The sequence below is a fragment of the Stegostoma tigrinum genome, chromosome 6 (genome assembly GCF_030684315.1).
Source record: "Stegostoma tigrinum isolate sSteTig4 chromosome 6, sSteTig4.hap1, whole genome shotgun sequence".
NCBI classification, from domain to species: Eukaryota; Metazoa; Chordata; class Chondrichthyes; order Orectolobiformes; family Stegostomatidae; genus Stegostoma; species Stegostoma tigrinum.
In genome coordinates this window covers 11,986,080-12,008,242 of record NC_081359.1, presented here as the reverse complement: position 1 = coordinate 12,008,242, position 22,163 = coordinate 11,986,080, and the positions used below count along the sequence as shown (strand labels likewise).

Here is a 22,163-nt window from a genome sequence, read left to right as displayed (position 1 = left end):
TATATCTGAGGTTCCAAATTGACTGCAGAGCCAGGGATGCTGGTATACGTGGAATAACTTGGCTGTGATAAGTGGTAAGTGGGAGAATTGAGCTATCATTGGATTAGAGGGTATTGAGGAGGCAGGGTTGGTAGTTGATGAGGCAGGTTTTGGATTATCATGTGAGAAAATCTGTTGGGCTTCATGGAGAGAAACTCTATGAAACTTGATGAAAATGACACTTCTCCAAAATACGTTAAGAATCAACCTCTAGTCTTTACTGTAACTTTGCAGAATATGACTAATCATAGATGCAGATTTTTTGGGTGATGCTTCCAATTCATTAATACACAATTATGGAATTAATCCGATTATTTCATGTGCCAGCATTGGGAGAACTGCTATGTTTCCTTGCTGTGGAAGTCAGTCAGTTGATTTAGATCTAAGATGTTAGCAAACATTATAAATCATTCGAAATAAAATCAAGTACACGCAGATAAATAATATCACAGCACAGAGTGAAATTTGTTACAATCAATATTTATTGATTAACATTTTTCAAGAAATGCTTAATGCATGACCCTGCTCTGGATAAATCTCAGCACAGTTAGAGCTCATTGAGCTTTGGTTATATTGTGCTTTGAAGCTAGCAGAAGGCATTCCATGTTGTCAGGGTGGATTGATTGGCAATGACATGCATTCTGAGCTTGCACAGTCTGCTCTGAATTAATCATGCAATTGGAAATATCTGACATCTTTTATGTCCTTCAATTCTTCGGAATTATTTGTATGTGGGTTGCTGTTGGAGGTGAATGCTTGTTTGTCGCAGATAATCCATATAACTCTTGATATGTTCCCTACAAAAGACAGTCAAATTGAAAGCTTAGGCAGACAACAATCAGATGGTTATATTAGCACAAACCTCACTAAAAGCAAAAAAGAGTTTTCCAAACAAGCTGTAACGTTACGATGACAATCTCCAGATAAAACAGAAATCAACATTGCAATGTATTGTGCAAGTGCACATTATCTCTGGGTATATTCTGGTATTTGTTTCCAACTACATCTTACACTATCCTAAAGTCCACTACAGCAAAATAAATCTCCTAGAACAGTCTTTAATTTTTCTAAAGCTTTTCAGGGTAAATTTTGTGATTTTGCTCCACTAGATTGCACTTCAGAAGCTCAAAGGCAGTGTTTTCTTGACCATGTAGAGTGCATCTAAATATTCCAGTACATAAATCTGCCTGATATGACCTGAGGAATGATTTTATTCCTTAGGAGGAACATAACTGTCAGTCTGACTCCGTGCTCAAGAAATTACACGGGGACAAAGGTTATTCATTTATATTATTAATGACAGTTGTTAAGAGAATGTGCAAAGAAGGAGGACCTTAAAGTAATGCAAGCTGCAGAAATGATGCACAAGGGACATTTTAGTGAGTTAGACGTGGAGAAAATTTTAATCTGAACATTGCAGCAACCTAACCTTTAACAGAGGAACACGACTTTTGAAAGATAATTCTCTGTATTACTTTCTCTTAATCCCATGCCCATTCCTAGACACTACACTGTGACATGGCAGGTAGATTTGAATATCCTTCTGATCCCACAGCCATATGAATATGACTTCCAATGGGGCCACCCAAAACAGCTTGAAAAGGTGGGAGTCAGCAGAAGTTCACTGATTCTGCTAATAGGGGCGTGAATCCAAGTTTACTACATAAAGGTATCCTTAGTTATAAAAATTAACAACACAGTGATGAGATGCAAAAGCAAAATGCTGCAGATGCTGAAAATCTGAAATGAGAGGAAAAATGCTGGAAAATCTCAGCAGATACTTGTGGAGCGAAGCAGAGTTGATGTTTGATGCTTCTCCTTGGTTCTACCTGCTCCCACCCGACTTTGGCCGGATTAAAAACTCTTGCATTTCCATTTTTCTTCAGTTCTCCATAAAAGGTTAATGAGTTAACACAATTCCTCACCATTGATGGAGCTTGAAATATTCATCTCTTTCGGCACTTTTCATGTTTATGCCAGAGATGGTCTGTACAAGTTTGCAACTGTGGAGAGCCATGATGTACTGGATAGAGGCAAGGTGTTGGTCCATTTGGATTCAATTCACAACAGAAAGTAACAGCACAGCAGACAGGCATGGCCCACCATGCCTCAGCTGGCCAGTAGGGTTATCTTTCCCAATCCTACCTTGCAGTCTATAGTAGCTTAAGTGGATAAGTACTTTCCAAATGTGATGAAGTTTTCTACCTCTTACCACCCTTTAAGTCAGAGTTCCAGATGCCCACCACCCTCCAGGTGAAAAAAAATGCTTCTCAATTTCCTCCATTAACCACTTTATATCTATACCCTTCCAGAATTGACCTCCCTTCTAAGAGAAGTAAATTCCTGCTATCTACTCTATTTCGGCCCCTCTTAATTTCCAATCTCAACCTGAAAATTCGTACAGTTCAAGATACCATCTTTGTGAAATGAAGGATTAACTATACCTTCACCATCTGAGCACATGCATAAATAGCTGTGTCATGAAGATGTTGCAACAAGTTGGAAGCGGGAGCTGACCATTTAGAGCCTCAGCAATAAGTGCTCTCTTTCAATAAAACCTCCTAATGCTCACTGTCCTGAGTGCAGACCTGATATTACTGCAATTTATATGTCAGTGCACGAGCATAAATATGCAAAACAATTGATCTGCCCTATATTTCAATTTAACATGAGTTATCGGATCTTCAAAATTCAGCACTGATACAAAATTCAGAAACAACATTGATCCTGAAGCTGACTAGGAGATAGAAAGAACTGCAGCTGCTGGAAGTCAAAGTCGATGCAATGTGGGACTGGAGGAACACAGCAGTTCAGGCAGCATCGGAGGAGCAGGAAAGTTGATGTGTTGAATCAGGACCCTTCAACAAGGATTGAAATGTCAAATTTCCTGCTCCGCTGTAGATGCCTGACCTGTTGTGTTCCTCCAGTTCCACACACTGTGTTAACCTTGAAGCTGATGACATCTGAGATGTTTATTGTCACCAGTCACATTTCACTTGATTTAATGATTTAACTTCCCAACTTGGACAGCTAATACAGATTGTGTTAGGAAACTGGTTTTTTCTCGCAATTAGAAGTCGTAATTTCCTTTCTGATTTTTGGGCAGAATTTTAAGACTTTTGTCCTTCAGCTCCACTTATTTAATGATGGTAATGTCATACACTACCAGACACAGGAGGCTCTGGCTAATTAATTCATGTACCCATGCCGCTGTACTGCATTTGGAGCTGGGAAACCAATGCTTGGAAAAAATAGATTGTAATTTCCCAACTTCACATTCAGTGACTGAGGGAAAGTGTCTCACAAGAGCTTATGAAATTCACTGTGAGTCACGTTATAGAACTTGGTGGGATAATCAACTTTGGTGTTTTGAGGTCAGTGCTGTTGAGTAGTTCAGCCTCCTGAAATAGCTTTCTTTTGCAGCTAGAAATTAAAATGTCAAGCTTGATCAGGCCAACTGGTCTCACCACAAATAGTATGCACACACCGGCACAAAGCTGCTCTCCTAGCATAACACCAGGGTATTTACTTTGCCTGATGCAAATTATAACCCATACAAAGCATTTTTATGTGTTTAGCCTTTGTTCCCATTGATCGCAGCTTATCATTCACAACAGGCTATTTCTTTTTAATACAATATTTACATAAAACAACTGATCCAGTACTTACTGTACGACAGATGGATCTGATGCAAAGCCGATCGAACTCAAGCCTATGTAGTACTGTGCTGTGTCTCTCAACGATGTCCAGTATTCACTTGCCTAAATAGCATCAAACACATTCAGCCAAAAAACGGACAACAAACTGAACTGTAATAATTCAGTCTAGATTTAAAGGACAGCGTACAATTTTTCACACTTACTTTGCATATTTTTTCACATTTACATTTATCTTAGTTATGTATATTAGCAAGAGGAGAGACCCAGGCTAAAACAAAGCATGTGGGAGACAGGCGTAACCCAGATAAAACCAGAGTTCAGAGATAATGGGAACTGCAGATGCTGGAGATTCCAAGATAATAAAATGTGAGGCTGGATGAACACAGCAGGCCAAGCAGCATCTCAGGAGCACAAAAGCTGACGTTTCGGGCCCAGACCCTTCATCAGAGAGCCTCTCTGATGAAGGGTCTGGGCCCGAAACGTCAGCTTTTGTGCTCCTGAGATGCTGCTTGGCCTGCTGTGTTCATCCAGCCTCACATTTTATTATCTTAAAACCAGAGTTCATTGGGAATCTGAAGGGGATTGAAAGTATGCTGATGATAAACAGGGCCTGAATGTGATCCTGTAGGGGAGACAGGAATGGCACGGGGTAAACCAGTCTGAATCTGCAATGAAGATTTTACTAGACCTGGTTACTCTAGTTTTGGAATGATTATTGAAATTTTGGTGTGCCGCTTAGTCAAGTGGGATAGATTTTTTTCAAATCAACCTGCTTAGAGACATTATTACACAACTCTGGAGCTTTTGGGACTTAGCACCAGCCTTCTTGCCTAGAGGTAAGGACAACATCACAACAGTCTCAACAAGTGGTTTATTGTATACTAACGACTGTTATATACTAATGTACTCCATATGACATGTGATACTTTCAAGGTCCTGTAGAGCATTAGTTATTGTTCTTTGCATAATTTCCATTGCTGATAAACCAACATAGGAACTAAGAACATAGTAACAGGAGTAGGCTGCTCAGTTTATTGAGCTTTCCCTGCCATTCAAAATGATCAAGGCTGATTAACCACTTCAATGTCTTTTACCCACTCCATCCCCATAATCTTATATGCTATTGATAATCAAAAATCTATCAAATGTCTACCTTAAACATACTCAAAGACAGAGTTTCCACAGTCCTCTGGGGTAGAAAATGTCAAAGGTTGCACTTGCAAAGCTTACAATTATTCCAAATGGTAAACAATTAAAACAATGTCTACCAAACCACGTAATGAAGGCCGTTGATAATTCTGACGTCTCATTCAATGACACCTACTAAAAGCTGATGCTGACAACCAACTACTTTGGGAGAAATTTGCGGAGCTTTCATTCACCAGTTCCCTTGCTATGCCCTTTTCATGTTGCCTTAAACCCACACATAAACAAAGAATCTCGGTAATTTGAGGATCTGGAATGCACATCTCTGTAGGCTTGGTGACAGGAACAATGACTCCCATTTTGACCATTCCTTCCATTGTAGTTAGACCTGTTTTATTTGAGAATCTTGTATCTTGTGAGGTCTGAAAAGACACAGGTTTAGCATTTTATCACAAAATAGTGCTGTATGTACCTTTCCCAGATCATTAAATCAGCTTAGCAAGTCTTTTCAGGTACACCCAGATTCTTGTTGATGAATGTTGTCTACTTTCCTGATAAGATTGAGTTCTGTACAAGCTCTTGCACTTAAAAGCAAGAATTCCTGATTCTGTATAACAACTTACTTTCCCTTGTCCTGGATAATGTCTGAGACTTTCCCTTTATGTTTAGTTTGATCCCAATTGGACTGTACAATTGGGTTTCCATTGGCTCAAGTGATGTGTTGGTAAACAGTATTGCCTTGTCCAAACAGGTACACTTCCTTCAGTACCTTGTTTAATGTTGATGGCATATCCACTGCTACTTCTGTACCTGTGTTCTAGAATACATGATTGGGGTCAAGGGACGCACCAGAAAAAAAAGGTTCCTCTCCTGATGGAAAATATTCAACTTCATTGATAGGTCTATGACTGATGGCATTGTCTTTGAAACCTGAGAAGGTAGAAGCTTCAATCCAGTACTTATTCTCAAAATCATAGTGGAAGCAGGTCATTCGGCCCTTTGAGTCCACACTGACCCCCTGAAGAGCATCCCACCCAGACACACTCCCTTCCCGTACTCCTGTAACCCTGCATTCCCCATGGCTAATCCACCCAACCCACACATCTATGAACACTATGGGAAATTTAGCATGGCCAATCCATCTAACCTGCACAACTTTGGACCGTGGGAGGAAACTGGAGCACCCAGAGGAAACCCACACAGACACTGGGAGAACTTCCAAACTTCAAACAGACAGTCGCTTGAGGGTGGAATTGAACCCAGTCCCTGATGCAGTGATGTAGTAGTGCTACCCACTGAGCCAACGTGCTGCCCAAAATGGTAAATTCTTCTCCAAAAAAAAGTACTCTGTACAGTTTACAGGATTCTGTTCATGCTTGTGGGACTTCTTTTATATTCCTGTGCCTTATGAATTCGTGGCCTAAAGCTGCAAGTTTCCTGAGCTAATATTTTTCTTCAGCAATCACATTAGCTGATCTGATTAAGGATTCTGTTTGCCTCAGCAGTTATATTACTTTTTCTAAGGAGTTGCCTTCTTTGGTTTGTATTAAGTCTGATAGGGATTTGTTAGCAACACCAACAGCAACGTGGCCTCTCCTCAATCCTGTGTTTTGGTCTTCATACTTACATCCTTCAACCAGCCTGTAAATGTCATTAATAAAATGATCTACTGGTTCACCTGGTCACTGGATTTTTCTTTCGACTTCTCCCTTTCCAGAATCCAATTGCTCCTCAGATTAAAGTTGTTATTTAAAGGTGTTTACAACTTCTTCAAGTGTACCTGAGGTCTCACCAATGGCCTGTCTTGCAATAACTTTTTCTGCTACCTTTCCAATGGAACAAAATAAGATCAACACTGCTCAGCTTCAGGTTTACTGTCTAATCCTGAAACAATTCACGATGCTGCTGGGCCTGCTGAGTTCATCCAGCTCCACACTTTATTATCTTGGATTCTCCAGCATCTGCAGTTCCCATTATCTCTGATACAATTCACAATCTCAATTTTTTTTCTCTCTCTCCAACGTGCTCACAGCAGGAATGCTCTCAGGGTGCACAGTCTTTCCTGCATCCAGTGTGTTCAGTAATTTCTTCATATCACATGGGAAGGCCAATTTTGACTGTATTAGGCAAGAACTTTCAAAATTTGACTGGGGACAGATGTCCGCAGGTAAAGGGATGGCTGGAATATGAGATGAAAGTCCAGAGACAGAATGTTCCTGTTAAGATGGAAGGTAAGGGTGGTAGGTGTAGGGAATGCTGGATGACTGGAGAAATTGAAGTTTTGGTCAAAAAAAGGAAGGAAACATATGTCAAGTATGGACAGGAGAGATCGAGTGAATCCTTAGAAGATCATACAGGCAGTAGGAGTATTCTTAAGAAGGAAATCAAGAAGTCACAAAAGGAACATGGGATAGCTTTGGTAAATAGGGTTAAGGAGAATCCAAAGGGCTTTTATAGATATAACATAGACAAAAGGGTAACGAGGGAGAAAATAGGCTCCCTTAAAGATTAGCAAGGCTACCTAAGTGTGGAACTGCAGGAGGTGGGAGAAGTACAAAAACAAGTATTTTGCTTCAGTGTTTACTGTGGAGAAGCATATGAAAGATATAGAACTTGGAAAAATAAATAATGACATTGTAAAAATGCCCATATTAGACAGGAGGAGGTGCTGGACGTCTTAAATTGCATAAATGTAGACAAATTCCCAGGACCTGATCAGATGTACCTTAGAGCTCTGTGGAAAGCCAAGGAAGTGATTGCTGGCCCCTTGCTGAGATATTTGTATCATCAATAGCCACAGGTGAGGTGCAGGAAGACTGGAGGTTGGCTAATGTGGTGCCACTATTTCAGAAAGGTGATAAGGAAAAGCCAGGGAGCTATAGACCAGTGAGCCTGACATCGGTGGTGGGTAAGTTTTTGGAGGGAACCATGAGGGACAGGGTTTACATGTATTTGGAACAGCAAGAATTGATTAAGAATTGTCAACATGGCTTTGTGCATAAGAAACAATATCTCGCTGACTTGATTGAAGTCAAAAATCACATGACACCAGGCTGTGTTCCAATAAGTTTATTTGAAATCACAAGCTTTCGGAGCATAGCCCCTTTATCAGTACAGTGACTGAAAGCTCTGAAAGCTTCTGATTTTAAATAAACCTATTGGAAGATAACCTGGTGTCACGTGACTTTTGACATTGTCCACCCCAGTCCAACACTGGCACCTCCACATCATAACTTGATTGAGCTTTTTGAAGACATAAAGAAGGGCATTGATGAGTGCAGAGTGGTGAAAATGATCTGTACGGACTTCAGTAAGGTGTTTGACAAGGCTTGATCACATGGAACACAGGGAGAACTAGCCATTTGAATACAGAATTGGCTCAAAGGTAGAAGACAGAAGGTGGTGGTGGAGGGTTGCTTTTCAGACTGGAGGCCTGTGACCAGTGGGTGCCACAAGAATCGGTGCTAGGTCCACTGTTTTTTGTCATTTATATAAATGATTTGGATGTGAACATAGGAGGTAAGGTTAGAAAGTTTGCAGATGACACCAAAATTAGAGATGTAGTGGACAATGAAGAAGTTCCTTTCAGAGTACAACAGGATCTTGATTAAATGGGCCAATGGGCCATTGGGCCAAGGAATGGCAGACAGAGTTTAAGTTAGATAAATGTGAGTTGCTGCATTTTGGGAGGGCAAATCAGAGCATAACTTACACAGTTAATAGTAAGGATCTGGGGAATGTTACTGAACAAAGAGACCTTGGAGTGCAGGTTCATTGTTCCTTAAAAGTAGAATCAATGGCAGACAGGGTAGTCAAGAAGGCGTTTGATATGCTTGCCTTTATTGGTCAGTGCGTCATGTGTAGGAGTTGGGAGATCATGTTATGGCTGTTAAGGGCATTGGTTAGGTCACTTTTGAAACACTGTATGCAATTCTGTTCTCCCTGCTATAGGCAGGATGTTGTGAAAATTGAAAAGGTTCAGAAAAGACTTCCGAGGATTTAGCCAGGGTTGAGGGTTTGAGCTATAGGCAGGGCCTGAATCGTGTGGGGCTATTTTCCCTGGAGCATTGGAGGCTGAAGGGAGACTTTATAGAGGTTTATAAAATCATGAGGGTCATCAATGAGGTGAATAGCCAAGGTCTTTCCCCGAGGGTAAGATAGTGCAAAACCAGTGAAATAGTTTTAAGGTGAGAGGGGAAAGATTTAAAAGGGATCTATGGTGTACCTTTTCACACAGAGTGTGGTGCATGTATGGAATCATCTGCCAAAGAAAGTGATGGGGGCTGGAACAATTACATTTAAAAGGCATCGGGTTGGGTATATGAATAGGAGGGGCTTAGAGGGATATGGGCCAAAAGCTGGCAAGTGGGACTGGATTAATTTAGGATATCTGGTCAGCATGGATGAGGTGGACCGATGGGTCTGTTTCAATGCTGTATATCTCTATAATGCAATGCTTCTATGAGTGAACTGAATTGCCTAAAGGTTGGCCTTTGTATTGAGAGGGGCTCCAGGAAAAGTTTGAGATGTATCATGCAATGACTTACGTGCCAAAATTCCTGATTGTCCCATCATTTACTATTAATGGTAGGTATTATGCTCAGTACCTAAGTGGACAGATTTGAATTTAAAACAATCAATCCATCCAGGGTTTAATTGTACATGTTACACTTGTATTGTGATTATTTTCTGACTGTCACCAGCACAAATCAGAAATTGTCTAATATTTTTTATTTTAATTCCCATAGTTAAAAAAGATATGAAGAGGGTACACTTGCTTTTTTGCACTTTTCAAAAGTGCAACACCACGTTGCTGGGAGTAATGTCTTAAAGTAACAATTCAAGTTAAAACAGGTAAGTCTGAATCAGACAAACACACACTCTTGATATGAAGACCATAGATGTGAAATGAGGCTTCCTGCAGTTCATGGCTTTGGGCCCACGTGGTCTAATTTGTGATGTGCGTCATTCAACGACTCAACCATAGCATGTGGCAGAATATCTTGGCAAGGAAAAGCCACACATTGATTGCCATCTCATACTTAGGATGTCCATGACCTACCACCTACTTATGAAGGTATGATTCCTGCTTTCTGTTATTCCAAAACAGCTTTGCAAACTGATGCTCACTGTTTCTGCATAGTTCTTTAATTGATGTACTTGTCATCCACATCTATTAATGAATTATGAAGAGGTTTTTGCACAATTTTCAGTTTTAACTATCATCCCCCGGTTGATTCATATCAGCTATTCATACAGCTAAATATGTTGATAAGTTTGGTTAATGGCAGTTGCCTGTTTCATGTGGGGCTGTGCTCCTGGAGGAACTGAGAAAATGACCGCTGAGTTCTCCAGCCAGGGAAAGCTTTTCATTCTGAAAGATGTTGTGGAATAAAAAAAGTGCTGCGTAGTAGGACAAAAGGTTGACAGAGATTCAGCAGCCCCTTTTAAGCCATGCCAGATTATGTATCTGTTGAGTTATTGTTGACATAGAATGGCTGATCATCGATCAATTATAGTGTGCTGTCCGTCTGGGCCAACTTCATCCCAAGGGCTTCTTGCTGTGTGCAGGTGAAAACTTATTTTGAGAAAAAAGTACTAATTTAAATCAATTCAAAAAAAAACTTCTAGCAGAGCCTTTACTATAAGCCAGGGTATTGGCTAACTCAGTTGGTCACTTGGTAATGCAAACAGCGTGGGTTCAATTCTCACACTGACTGAGGTTACCATGAAGGACTTTCTTTCTCAACCTCACCCCTTCACTTGAAATGTGGTGAGCCTCAGGTCATCTCCCTCTAATGAGAGAGCAACCCTATTATTCACAAAGACTATGCCAAATTTTTATTTCAGTCATAACCCAGACAGGCTGGTGGTATCTTTCCAAAAGCTCTCTGTCACAAATGATATGCCTTAGACTTCAAATATTTTATACCCAAATTACTTGTGATGTGCAGAAAAATTTTCGAGAAAAAGTTAGAACCTTGGTCTGCCTGTAGTTCATACTGTCGTAAGGATAGTGGGCAGTTCTGTAAAACATGCCAGAGGTGTCATATAAGGGGAAAACTTAACGCAAAAAAACTGAGTTTTTTTTAATGTTAGCTTTTCTCATAACCTTATGCCTCTGGCATGTTTTAGAGAACTGCCCAACATCCTTATGAAATCTTGACCAGGTAAGATACCTGTCTATCATTGCTTTGGGTGTTCTGCACACCTCCAAACTTGCTGCCCACTTCACAATATCTCCTTATCTGATCAACAATTATCTGTTCCTCATTTGAAGGGTTTGGAGGAAGTCTCGATTTCTTCATCAGAGCTCTATTTTTGATGTAATAAAACCTCTGAGCCTCTTCAGCCTTCCATGTAAGCTGTCTGTATCAACTTAAAGCACAGGAGACTGGAGCAAGAGTGTCACATTGTTTGATTTTTCAGCCTTTTCTTCTTGTCTTTCTTACAGGGGCTACACAAAAAGAGCTGCCTTTATCATGCCTGAACTCCTTGAGGTGTGGGGGAGGAAGACTCAACAGAGCTAGCAAAATCACATCATGCCACCTTACCATTCACTCATGCAAACATATTCACTGCGTGAGCCCATAATCTTGGTTAGAATGAAGAGCACTGGATAAGTAGCATGTCACTAGCAGGCAGATTGAAGGGCACAGTGAAGCAAAGAGGTGTGGGCAGTTCCACCCAGAGGGTGGATGACAAACTCAGAGTAGGTCTACACTGCTGGGTGAAGCTGGTGAGCCTCGGGTACCACAGGCCTGAACAGCAGAGACAGGAATAATGGGAACTGCAGATGCTGGAGAATTCCAAGATAATAAAATGTGAGGCTGGATGAACACAGCAGGCCAAGCAGCATCTCAGGAGCACAAAAGCTGATGTTTCAGGCCTAGACCCTTCATCAGAGAAGGAGATGGGGAGAGGGAACTGGAATAAATAGGGAGAGAGGGGGAGGCGGACCGAAGATGGAGAGTAAAGAAGATAGGTGGAGGGAGGGGATCCCTACCTCCCCACCTACACTCTCTCCACCTATCTTCTCTACTCTCCATCTTCGGTCCGCCTCCCCCTCTCTCCCTATTTATTCCAGTTCCCTCTCCCCATCCCCCTCTCTGATGAAGGGTCTAGGCCGGACACGTCAGCTTTTGTGCTCCTGAGATGCTGCTTGGCCTGCTGTGTTCATCCAGCCTCACATTTTATTGTTATAGCAGAGACAGGAATGTTCCCGACTGTCGGAGATCACAGGCGCACATGATGTTCCATTCAAAGTAGCCACCCATCTGAGGACCCATATGCAGCACCTGTACAGTGCCCACAGTAGCTACAATGCCAAAAACTAAAGCATTTCAAAAGAAGCATTCCAAATTGGGCTGATCACCCAAACCATGCATGCATCAGGCCATTGCTTTGGTTATACCCTTGATATCTGCATTCCAAGTGCCTTTATCTGCCCAAGTGCTCCCGAACCGTGCTGCCTCAGTGGCTGTTACATTGCAGCAGAAGAGATAACAGATGGTTTTGCAAAAGTGTTGAGCAACTCTAGTCCTACGCAGCCCAGCTTCAAAGTGCAGCCCTTCAGCAAGGACAGCAACAACCTGGGCTGCATGGTTGACAGACAGAAACACAGGCAGAGTAGCAATAATGGGAGCTAAATATTGTCATTCCTGTGTGGCAAACAAACCCTGCCACTGCCTCAGGGCAAAGGTCAGCAATCCCTGTAATCTGTTGGAGGATTGTTTGCTGAAATACTGTGGTACTCTGCAATTCCCAATCACTTTCGCGCACAACTTTGACAGCAGTGAACAGAATTTGCTAGGCAGCAAGCTGAATGTCTTGGCTTCTGCCTGAGCTATCACCATAGCAACAAGGTGTTGGGTGATCTCCGTTTTTGTTGCTTGGAAACAACATCAGTCATTGACAATGCATCAGGGTCAAACCCATGAGCAGACTCGTGGCAAATAGGTTTCAATCCATGTGCAAAGCTCTGTGCTAACTTGATGCCAATGTTTTCAATGAATCTTGACATTACTAGCATGCCAAAAAGCCTGTGATCAATCTTTGGAGCATTTTTCTTTTGAAGACCATCAAAGCAACATCCGCAGGTGAGTCTTCCACAACAGACTTGTGCACAACCTCAACCTTCAAGGAACTATTGTCTCTTTGTTCCGTACGGGTCACTTACTCTCAATGTCTCACAATGTACAAATCTTAAATTTAAGCTACACTCAAAATGTCAGCATCTGAGTTGATTTCCGTGAATGTAAGAGCAAGAAACAGAATGTTGTCCTCATCGCCATCTTCTGGTTAAGTAGTCACTCTAGTATATGCAGGAAATGAGAAGGATGTTAGCGCTCAGTTATGGTGAGGTAAGTAGAGTAAAACAAGAAGTGTATCCTCACAAAGTTAGCGGCTTTGAGATCAGATCAAATTGTTGGAAAGTGGGCAGAAGCAATGTGAGAAGGAGGTTCAGATATAAGGATCCAATACATTTGCTGGTTCCAGTCCCACTGCTGACCACAACCACAGTCAAGGCTGGTCAATGGCAAACACTCTCTACATCATTGGGAAAGGACCACAACAATGTCTGCTACCTACTAACTACTACAATGGACCACTTTATTTTGCAAGAGCTAAGGAGGTTTTTCATCGAATTTAGTACAAACTGATTGGTTGATACAGCTGTTAGCAGCTTTATTAGTGTTTGCAAGTTATGAGATATGAGTGTGAGTGAAGTGATGCTATGAATATTAGATGTGAATTGTGGTTGACAGATCAATAATTCAAATACCGCACAGGTTAATAGACTTTGCCATTTGAAGATATATTCACTGATCTTGACTACTCATGCAAGGCCGTTGAAGTTCTATCAGTTCTGTATCCAGAGCTTAGACACTTAGCATTGACCACCACAGCTGTCTGGAGTCCCATGGACTTTGCAAAGTTTGCCTGAAGAACCTTGTCTGAATAAACAATTGGTCACCTCCTCTCCATCTTCTGTATCAAGGCCTCTAGTACCACATGGGAAAATCTTGGAGGCCACATACCATACTGTGCCATCTTACTGCCTTTCCCAGCACCTGCTCCATTCACAACACCCCTCTGCTTAAATGGTCCGGGCAAGATTTGAGTAGTGCAGTCTAGTTTTAACCCATTACCGAGTTTAAACCTTCTCATTTAATTCTGACAAAAAGGTCATCAAACTGAAACTTTGGGCAGAAGCCTCTGAGTGATGGCAGCCATGGTTATGAAGGTTTGGAAAATGACGTGAGATGTCCAGTGAGAAACTTCTTGATATCAAGAGCAAAATGCCCCATTTTCCAACCAAGTGGTGAACTGCAAGATGAGAATTCTTTCTAGTGTGTAGTGAGAGCTCACTTACATGGAATATCACTTAGTTGACATGTTTATATGAGTGATCACTCACGACATCAGCTATTAGGATGTCCAGCTGCTCAGCAGAATGTTTAAAACTGAGTTCATATCAAAACAGTTTAAATGAACAGCGACAGTGATATCTACTGCTTCCTGAGCTGCATTTGCAACTTCTGTTTGTTTAGTCTCGACTTCATCCTTGCCAGGAGTGCAAACTCAAATAGTCACTCCAAAATTGCCCATAGCTTTTCATACCACTAGGAAAATGAGGAAGACAGCAATTAAAAACACAGAGTAAGTTAGTAGAACATGCCTAACATGAAAAATATGTCAACCTGAAATAGCGAAAGTCACAACTTTTAATGTGTTCTGCAAAATTTTATAAATTACATTTTCACTCTGTGCATGATGTCAACTTTGAGTGTCTTTTGGATATTCCCTCAGTTGGAAGCAGGGATATAAATGAACAATTACTATACTAACATTACCCTACCCATCCTATCCTTGCCCTCAGTTATTTATTCTGTATGCTTAAGAACAAGCTTCCTTTAGTAAGGCTGCCTGATGTTTGTACATCAGAGTCATTCACATTTCCTTAAAATTGCAGGAGGTCAACCACAAATAGCAAAACAAAATCCAAGTAAGAGCAATGGGGTTAGAAAGGCTTCATGCAACAGTCAAAACTCTCACGAGGGAAATAATGTCACTTAAATTTAAATGCAAGTGCTACATGTCACCTGCACAGGATTAAACAATTGGGCTCTATGCTCATAGCTTATTGTAAAGTGTATTCTGATTCTATAATCAAATTGGAGGAACTGCATTCATTGGGAAAGTGAATGTGCATTTGCAAGTAGTACAGTTTGGCCCTGAGTTTGAAACTGTTTTTTATTTGTATGGGTGCATTGACGCTGTAACAGATATTTCAAAGCTTCCAAACTTGATAGCTGTCTAAATTGATTTTCACATTTCTTCAGTATTTAGTAAATGTTTGCAAAGCTGCGATAAGATATTAACAGAAAGGTTTTAAGAATTAGCTACTCAAAATAATTCACTTCCGTTCTTTTCTCTTTCAAGTGCATTCTTTGGAACAGATACAATAAAAGAAATGTGACTCCGCACTCTAAACTGAGAGTTTAACCTGACAATGGCAGAATTCGGAAAACTGAGGTTCGCATCTCCATTTCAGGCCACGTTTAAGGACGATTCTCCGTAGGGAATGTTAAATCAGTGAACCTGTCCACCTGCTTTCTCTTACTAAGGGCTGTCTGAATGTTGGGAATTACATATTTAAATCAGCAACATTATCAAGACTTAATGCCGCTTAACTATATTTTCATTAAAAAGTAAGTCATTAAGTACATCATAGTCATTTAACAAATCTGCTCTTCCCGATGTGCCTAAACCATTTTGGCATGTGTTAAGTAGAGTGCGATGGACTATGTCACTGCCTAGTGGAAGCTGAAATAAAATTCAGCAACACCGGTTGGAGGCCACCACACTGCAAGATTGATTCATTAACTTGCACCTCTCCTTAAAGTGTGTCAACGGTAAATAATTCTTTTGGTCCTCTGCCGACAAATTAACAAGTTTTATTTGACCTGCACCTTCACATGAAACACAACAATGTTGTCGAAACTGACTGCAAACAGTTTGATCAATAGCTTTCCATTTCGAAATGAATCCTAAATAGGTTGCATGCATTGAAACATGGCTATTGCTAAAAATAATAAAATAACCACCCAGTGCAGATACTTCATGCTGTAGCTATATGATAACGCTAACGAACTACAGCAGTAAATCTGTCAGACATGGAGGCTGCATTATACACTCAGGGCAGGCTTCTCATGCTTCAGCGCAAATGTCAGGTTCAAGCCTGCCTCCATTTCGCTGAAGACCCTTATTTAATTGTTACGAGGCTAGACTGCTATGTCTCTCCAGTGAGAGGTTGAGCCTCACAGAGCTGCCAATTGATTGGAGGTCAGTCGGTTTGCAAGTGCTGGCATCGCCACCAGGGGTAGTGACCAATGCCAGTGTTGCCAGAAGTCTGGAAGGAAGAGAAACCTTTCATGCTCCTCATCTAGAAACTTGTCACGGCCTACTGTAAGGCCTCATCCAGGTGGGTGTAGAGGTATGATGGACAGGGTGTGGGCAATTGGGGCAGGGGAGAATCTATGAGAGGAGGTCTGCCCAAAGTGGCCCAAAAAGAAGGCAGTATCTGCCCTTTCTCTGAGCAGCACTTTGCAGAACCATCCAGCCGGGCTGGGAGCCCAGCACAGATTATCCTACTTCCTGCTAATATGGAATGGCAATAGGACCTGAAGTCAGTTTTAATCTCAGGCAGTTTACCACCTCCCTCTGTCAGTGGAAGGAGGTTGAGAGGACATTGGGCACAATGGACAATGAGAACTGCACCTTATTTTGTGGATCCCTCAGGCTACTTTTCCACCTGCGGTTATCCCACAAAATTCAGCCAGTGATGCTGGAAAGATGCACTTACTTGGGATAACTGTTGCATGTTTGGAAACAGTATGTTTTGTCTCCAATCATTCATATGGGCATTTCTGCCATGCATTGGTTTTGATATATACTGTCATTCAAAACTTCACATAAGTACAGTGGCTGGCTCAAGGTGTTTCCAGGGATCAATCCAACAGATAAATTCCTCCGGGCATACAATCTTCCCACTCAAATCTCCCTCAATCTATAAAGGAGAGCCCAGTGCATTGTGGGGTTGATTCTTTCAATAACCTAAGTTATTTGTTTCTTACAATCATATAAAAATTATCCCGATTTCTGGAGAACATGAGGGTGAATTACTTCACTCAACCAGATCAGAGTTCATCACATGTGAGACTTACATGTTCTGCCTGAGTGACTCCCCACACATTATTCGCATTATTTGGGTCCCAGTATCCTTGCATTGTATCAGTTTGCCTTTTGTTTCGGATGAAGCGATGGGCTTCCTCATCAGCCAAAAACGGTGCAGCTGCAATCCCTGCCGACCAGACAATAATGCTAATGTTAGCTGTACGACAAAAGGAGAGGTGGTAGTGTAGTGGTAACATCACTGGAATAACAAACCAGACCTCCAGGCTAATATTCTGGGGAATCCAAGATAACAAAGTGTGGAGCTGGATGAACACAGCAGGCCAAGCAGCATCTTAGGAACAGGGAAACTGATGTTTCGGGCCTAGACCTCTGATGAAGGGTCTAGGCCTGAAACGTCAGCTTTTGTGCTCCTGAGATGCTGCTTGGCCTGCTGTGTTCATCCAGCTCCACACTTTGTTATCTTGGATTCTCCAACATCTGCAGTTCCCATTACCTCTAATATTCTGGGGACATGGGTTTGAATCCCAACATGCCAGATTGTGCAATGCAAGTACAATAAAAATTAAAAATTAAGCTATCTTAATAGCAACAAGGCAACTATTGCTGATTGTTATAAAACCCGTCTGAGTAATCAATGTTCTTCAGGGAGGAAATCTGTCAACCTTGCCTGGTCTGGCCAGCATGTGATCCAAACTTACAACAATGTGGTTGACTCAAGGAAATTAGGAATGGTTGATAAATACTGGTCTAGTTGGCAATGTCCACATCCCATGATAAATAAAACAATATCTCTGAAAGACTTAAAATGCTTTGAGAATGATTTGATATAGACATTCATTCTCACTTTGCGCTGCAGTAACTAGTCTCAGCAAAGGTTAGATGCATGATGAATGATTGCATTAGTTTGGGACAAAAATATATGAAAAGTTAGGATTTCCAAACTTGCGTGGAAACAGGCATTGGATGAGAACTTACAACTGCACTGTCTTCTATCGGCAAATAGCTTGTTGTTATGTCCTATCTTGACTTTCCAAGAGAAGAAAACCCTTAAATAAGGTAGCAGAATACTCAATGCTAGAAAAAGTATAGCAACAAGATTTCAATAACCTTAGGAACAAGAAAGATAACAAAAGAAGATGGAATGGTGCAATTTGTGTCTGCTGGCCTCTGTCTTCATTTTCTGGTTTGCATTGCTGCCAAAGCATACAGCAGATTTGCAACTAATATAGTTATATTCACTGAACAATTTTCAAAGTGAGCATTCAAACTAAAATATGATATCCAGATATCAAATTGCACACTATAATGCCAAAGGCAGAAAAGCTTCTACCCATCTCTATGTCCTTGCACCACAAACAGGTATTGCCCCAAAAACATATCTTATAGCACAGCTAGCACTGACACAGTATCCCGGAGCCCATTAGACTGTCTCACATGCAGGTTGGAATCACTAGGGTGCACGACAATACATTAACCTTGAATATAATTCTGCTGTTGGACTCAGAAGATTGACCTTCTAGTCCATGCACCCATTGCATTAATGGTAATCAAACTAATCTCCTCTTTTTCTGAAGAAGGGTCCATCAGGGAAACATCAGTTGCCTGGCCTGCTGTGTTCATCCAGCCCCACATCTTGTAATCTCCTCCTTGCTGTTCTGGGATGTTGCTTTTCAAACATCCATGTGTACTCAACTGGGCTTTCTGTGAAAGGCAGGAGGTGTCATCTTCAGTGTGCAGAAGATCCTCCAAGTGACGGATCCTCTCAAAGCTTAAATACCGGTTATGTCTCACTGCCTTTCCTGAACATACAGTCAGATTAAAATTCTACAGGCAGTGGCTGCTCCTCTGTATTTGGCTTAACTTGTCATCCTCCATATGTCAGTTTCATTGGGGCAACCAGCAAACTATGAGATGGAAGATGACACTTAAGTCCAAAGCTGTACCCGGCCAATATCCACACTCACATTTTGTGATACGAATCTCTTAGATAAGGTTCAGGAACAGGAGGACTGGCTAAAACATTTCCCCTCAGGAATTGAAGCAGTGCCCAATTTGAGGGAATGCCGAAGTTTTACCCATTCTATGAATGCTGTCTTGGTTCTACTTTTGCTTGACTGCTGTTCCAGAATATTTGAAACAACTTAAATAAATAAGGCATAAAACATAAAAGCAAACCTCCAACAGAGGCAGCAGTATTTTCAAAATGTGTTCCATTTCTGCGAAAAAGCAAACAACTAACTACAAAAATAAATTTTTATGCACTTACTCATTTAAATTTACAAAGTTAGCACTGTAAGTTGTGATGCACATCAGCTAAAGAAATTTTAGAATTTCAATGCCACATGTTTGAACAACACCTTGTTTCTTGAAAACACTGTCTTATCCCATATACCACACAGGATTACAGCCTATCTTTCGATGACAATTGTATCTGAATTTAGTGCTACCAATGCTCTTTCCCTAACTAGTTTCACTGACACCCATCAAATTGTTTTCATTGAAAGCAGTTTTCTGCGCATTAGATGTTTGAGTGTATCAGTCCTAATCCATTACTCAAACATACAATCTAAACTGATACTTCAGTTTAGTACACAGGGATTGCTGTAATTTCAGGCACAGTCTTTCATGTAAGATTCATGCTTAATTGCTATCTTCAGATGGATTTTTAAAAATCAGGAATAGGTAATTACCATATAAGTAATTGGTGGCATAACATGCTGTTTCCAATCACATGACAGCTATCATGTGCAAGTACGTTTTTCCAGCATCAGTATCTGAATTTAATGGGGCATTCACAGGTAGAAAAGCAAGCTGGTAGAACTACTCAATAGGGTGCAGTGCTGTTAGTGTTTGCCCATTCCCCATTCAACCTTCCTCTTCTGGTGGGGGAGTAGGCATTGAGTGGACTACCTGAAATTAATGTCAACTTCCACTCCCACCACTGCTCCACTTTAACAGGGAATGGTCCTGGCCAATGTTCGTTTCTTGACCAATGCTACCAACAGCAGATTGACTAGCAATTTCTTTGATTGTTATTTGTTGAGTCTGACTGCAACATTTTTCCCACAAACAACTGTGATTTTAATCACTGGTTGCTGCACTTAATCAGGTGGGAAATGGCGAATGGTAGCAATAAATTGGGGAAGGTAGCTTAGTGGCATGAAATCTCTCTATTCTTGCTCAGCCTTTGTCAACATTCAAGGCAATCGAGACTCCAAATGAAGAAGAGTGCTTATGTTAAACGTAAATGCTATGACGTGCTGACACAACTAACACACTATGTCTACTGGAAATCAGGGGGACATTCCCAGAATAGCAAATCACTCTTCAGAAGTCTAGTGGGAAACAGAGCATCTTCAAAAAACAAATTAATTTTTTTGAACATTGAGCACCCGGAAAATCGAGCTATCTTTAAGCCCCTTTAACGACATTTGTGCACGTCTTGCTATGGTTAGTTGTCTTCTCTCCTAGATTTGCATCATCTCTGCAAGCAGCCCCTTCCACATACAGTCCTTCCACCAACTACCTTAGAGCAGGGTCAACTTCTGTTCACTTCACTCCTGCTGACTCTACATCAATCCTGCCAGCTTCAGGCAGAAAATATATATTTTTTAATCATTCTCAGGATGTGGTTGTTGCTGCTAGGCCAACACTTATTGTCCGTCCCTAACTAGTTAGAGAGAAGTTCAGAGTCAATCACATTGCTGTAGATCTGGAGTCACACGTAGGCCAGACCAGGTAAGTTCTTTCCAAAAAGTGCATGTGGGTATCAGAGATAACAACGTGTAGAGCTGGATGAACACAGCAGGCCCAGCAGCATCAGAGGAGCAGGAAGGCTGACATTTCGGGCCTAGACCCTTTTTATTCCTGACTGTCCTCATCAGGGTCATCATTAGGCTCTTAACCCAGATTTTCTTTTAATGAATTCAAATTCCACCATCTTCCTTGGCAGGATTCCAACTCCCCAGAGGATAAACTGGGATCCTCTATGAATAGAACATAGAACATAGAACATTACAGCACAGTACAGGCCCTTCGGCCCTCGATGTTGTGCCGACCTGTCATACCGATTTCAAGCCCATCTAACCTACACTATTCAATGTATGTCCATATGCTTATCCAATGACGACTTAAATGTACCTAAAGTTGGCAAATCTACTACTGTTGCAGGCAAAGAGTTCCATTCCCTTACTACTCTGAGTAAAGAAACTACCTCTGACATCTGTCCTATATCTTTCATCCCTCAATTTAAAGCTACACCCCCTCGTGCTCGTCATCACTATCCTAGGACAAAGGCTCTCCATATCCACCCTATCTAACCCTCTGATTACTTTATATGTCTCAAATAAGTCACCTCTCAACTGTCTTCTCTCTAATGAAAACAGCCTCAAGTCCCCCAGCCTTTCCTCGTAAGACTGTCCCTCCATCCCAGGGCAGAAATGGCTAGCACGAGGGGTCATAGTTCCCAGGGCAGAAATGGCTAGCACGAGGGGTCATAGTTCCCAGGGCAGAAATGGCTAGCACGAGGGGTCATAGTTCCCAGGGCAGAAATGGCTAGCACGAGGGGTCATAGTTCCCAGGGCAGAAATGGCTAGCACGAGGGGTCATAGTTCCCAGGGCAGAAATGGCTAGCACGAGGGGTCATAGTTTTAAGCTGTTTGGAGGAAAGTATAGAGGGGATGTCAGAGGCAGGTTCTTTACGCAGAGAGTTGTGGGAGCATGGAATGCGTTGCCAGCAGCAGTTGTGGAAGCAAGGTCATTGGGGTCATTTAAGAGACTGCTGGACATGTATATGGTCACAGAAATTTGAGGGTGCATACATGAGGATCAATGGTCGGCACAACATTGTGGGCTGAAGGGCCTGTTCTGTGCTGTACTGTTCTATGTTCTATGTTCTATGTTCTAACATCCTAGTAAATCTCCTCTGCACACTTTCCAAAGCTTCCACATCCTTCTTATAATGCAGTGACCAGAACTGGACGCAATACTCCAAGTGCGGCCGCACCAGAGTTTTGTACAGCTGCAGCATAACCTCTTGGTTCCGGAACACGATCCCTCTAGTAATAAAAGCTAAAACACTGTATGCCTTCTAACAGACCTGTCAACCTGGCTGGCAAC

General features: G+C 41.6%; 1 protein-coding gene across 1 annotated transcript in view; it reads right to left on the bottom strand.

The window, feature by feature from the left end:
• Positions 1 to 503: 503 nt before the first annotated feature.
• The window catches only part of LOC125453355 (uncharacterized protein C3orf85-like), a 35,867-nt gene continuing 14,207 nt past the window's right edge, over positions 504 to 22,163 (bottom strand). Inside the window, exons 3-5 of the mRNA XM_048532810.1 lie at positions 17,075 to 17,211; positions 3,709 to 3,800; positions 504 to 836 (exon numbers count right to left, since the gene is read on the bottom strand). Coding sequence (XP_048388767.1) covers positions 761 to 836; positions 3,709 to 3,800; positions 17,075 to 17,211 — 305 coding nt within the window. The 3' untranslated portion in view covers positions 504 to 760. The remainder of the gene's footprint in view (positions 837 to 3,708; positions 3,801 to 17,074; positions 17,212 to 22,163) is intronic.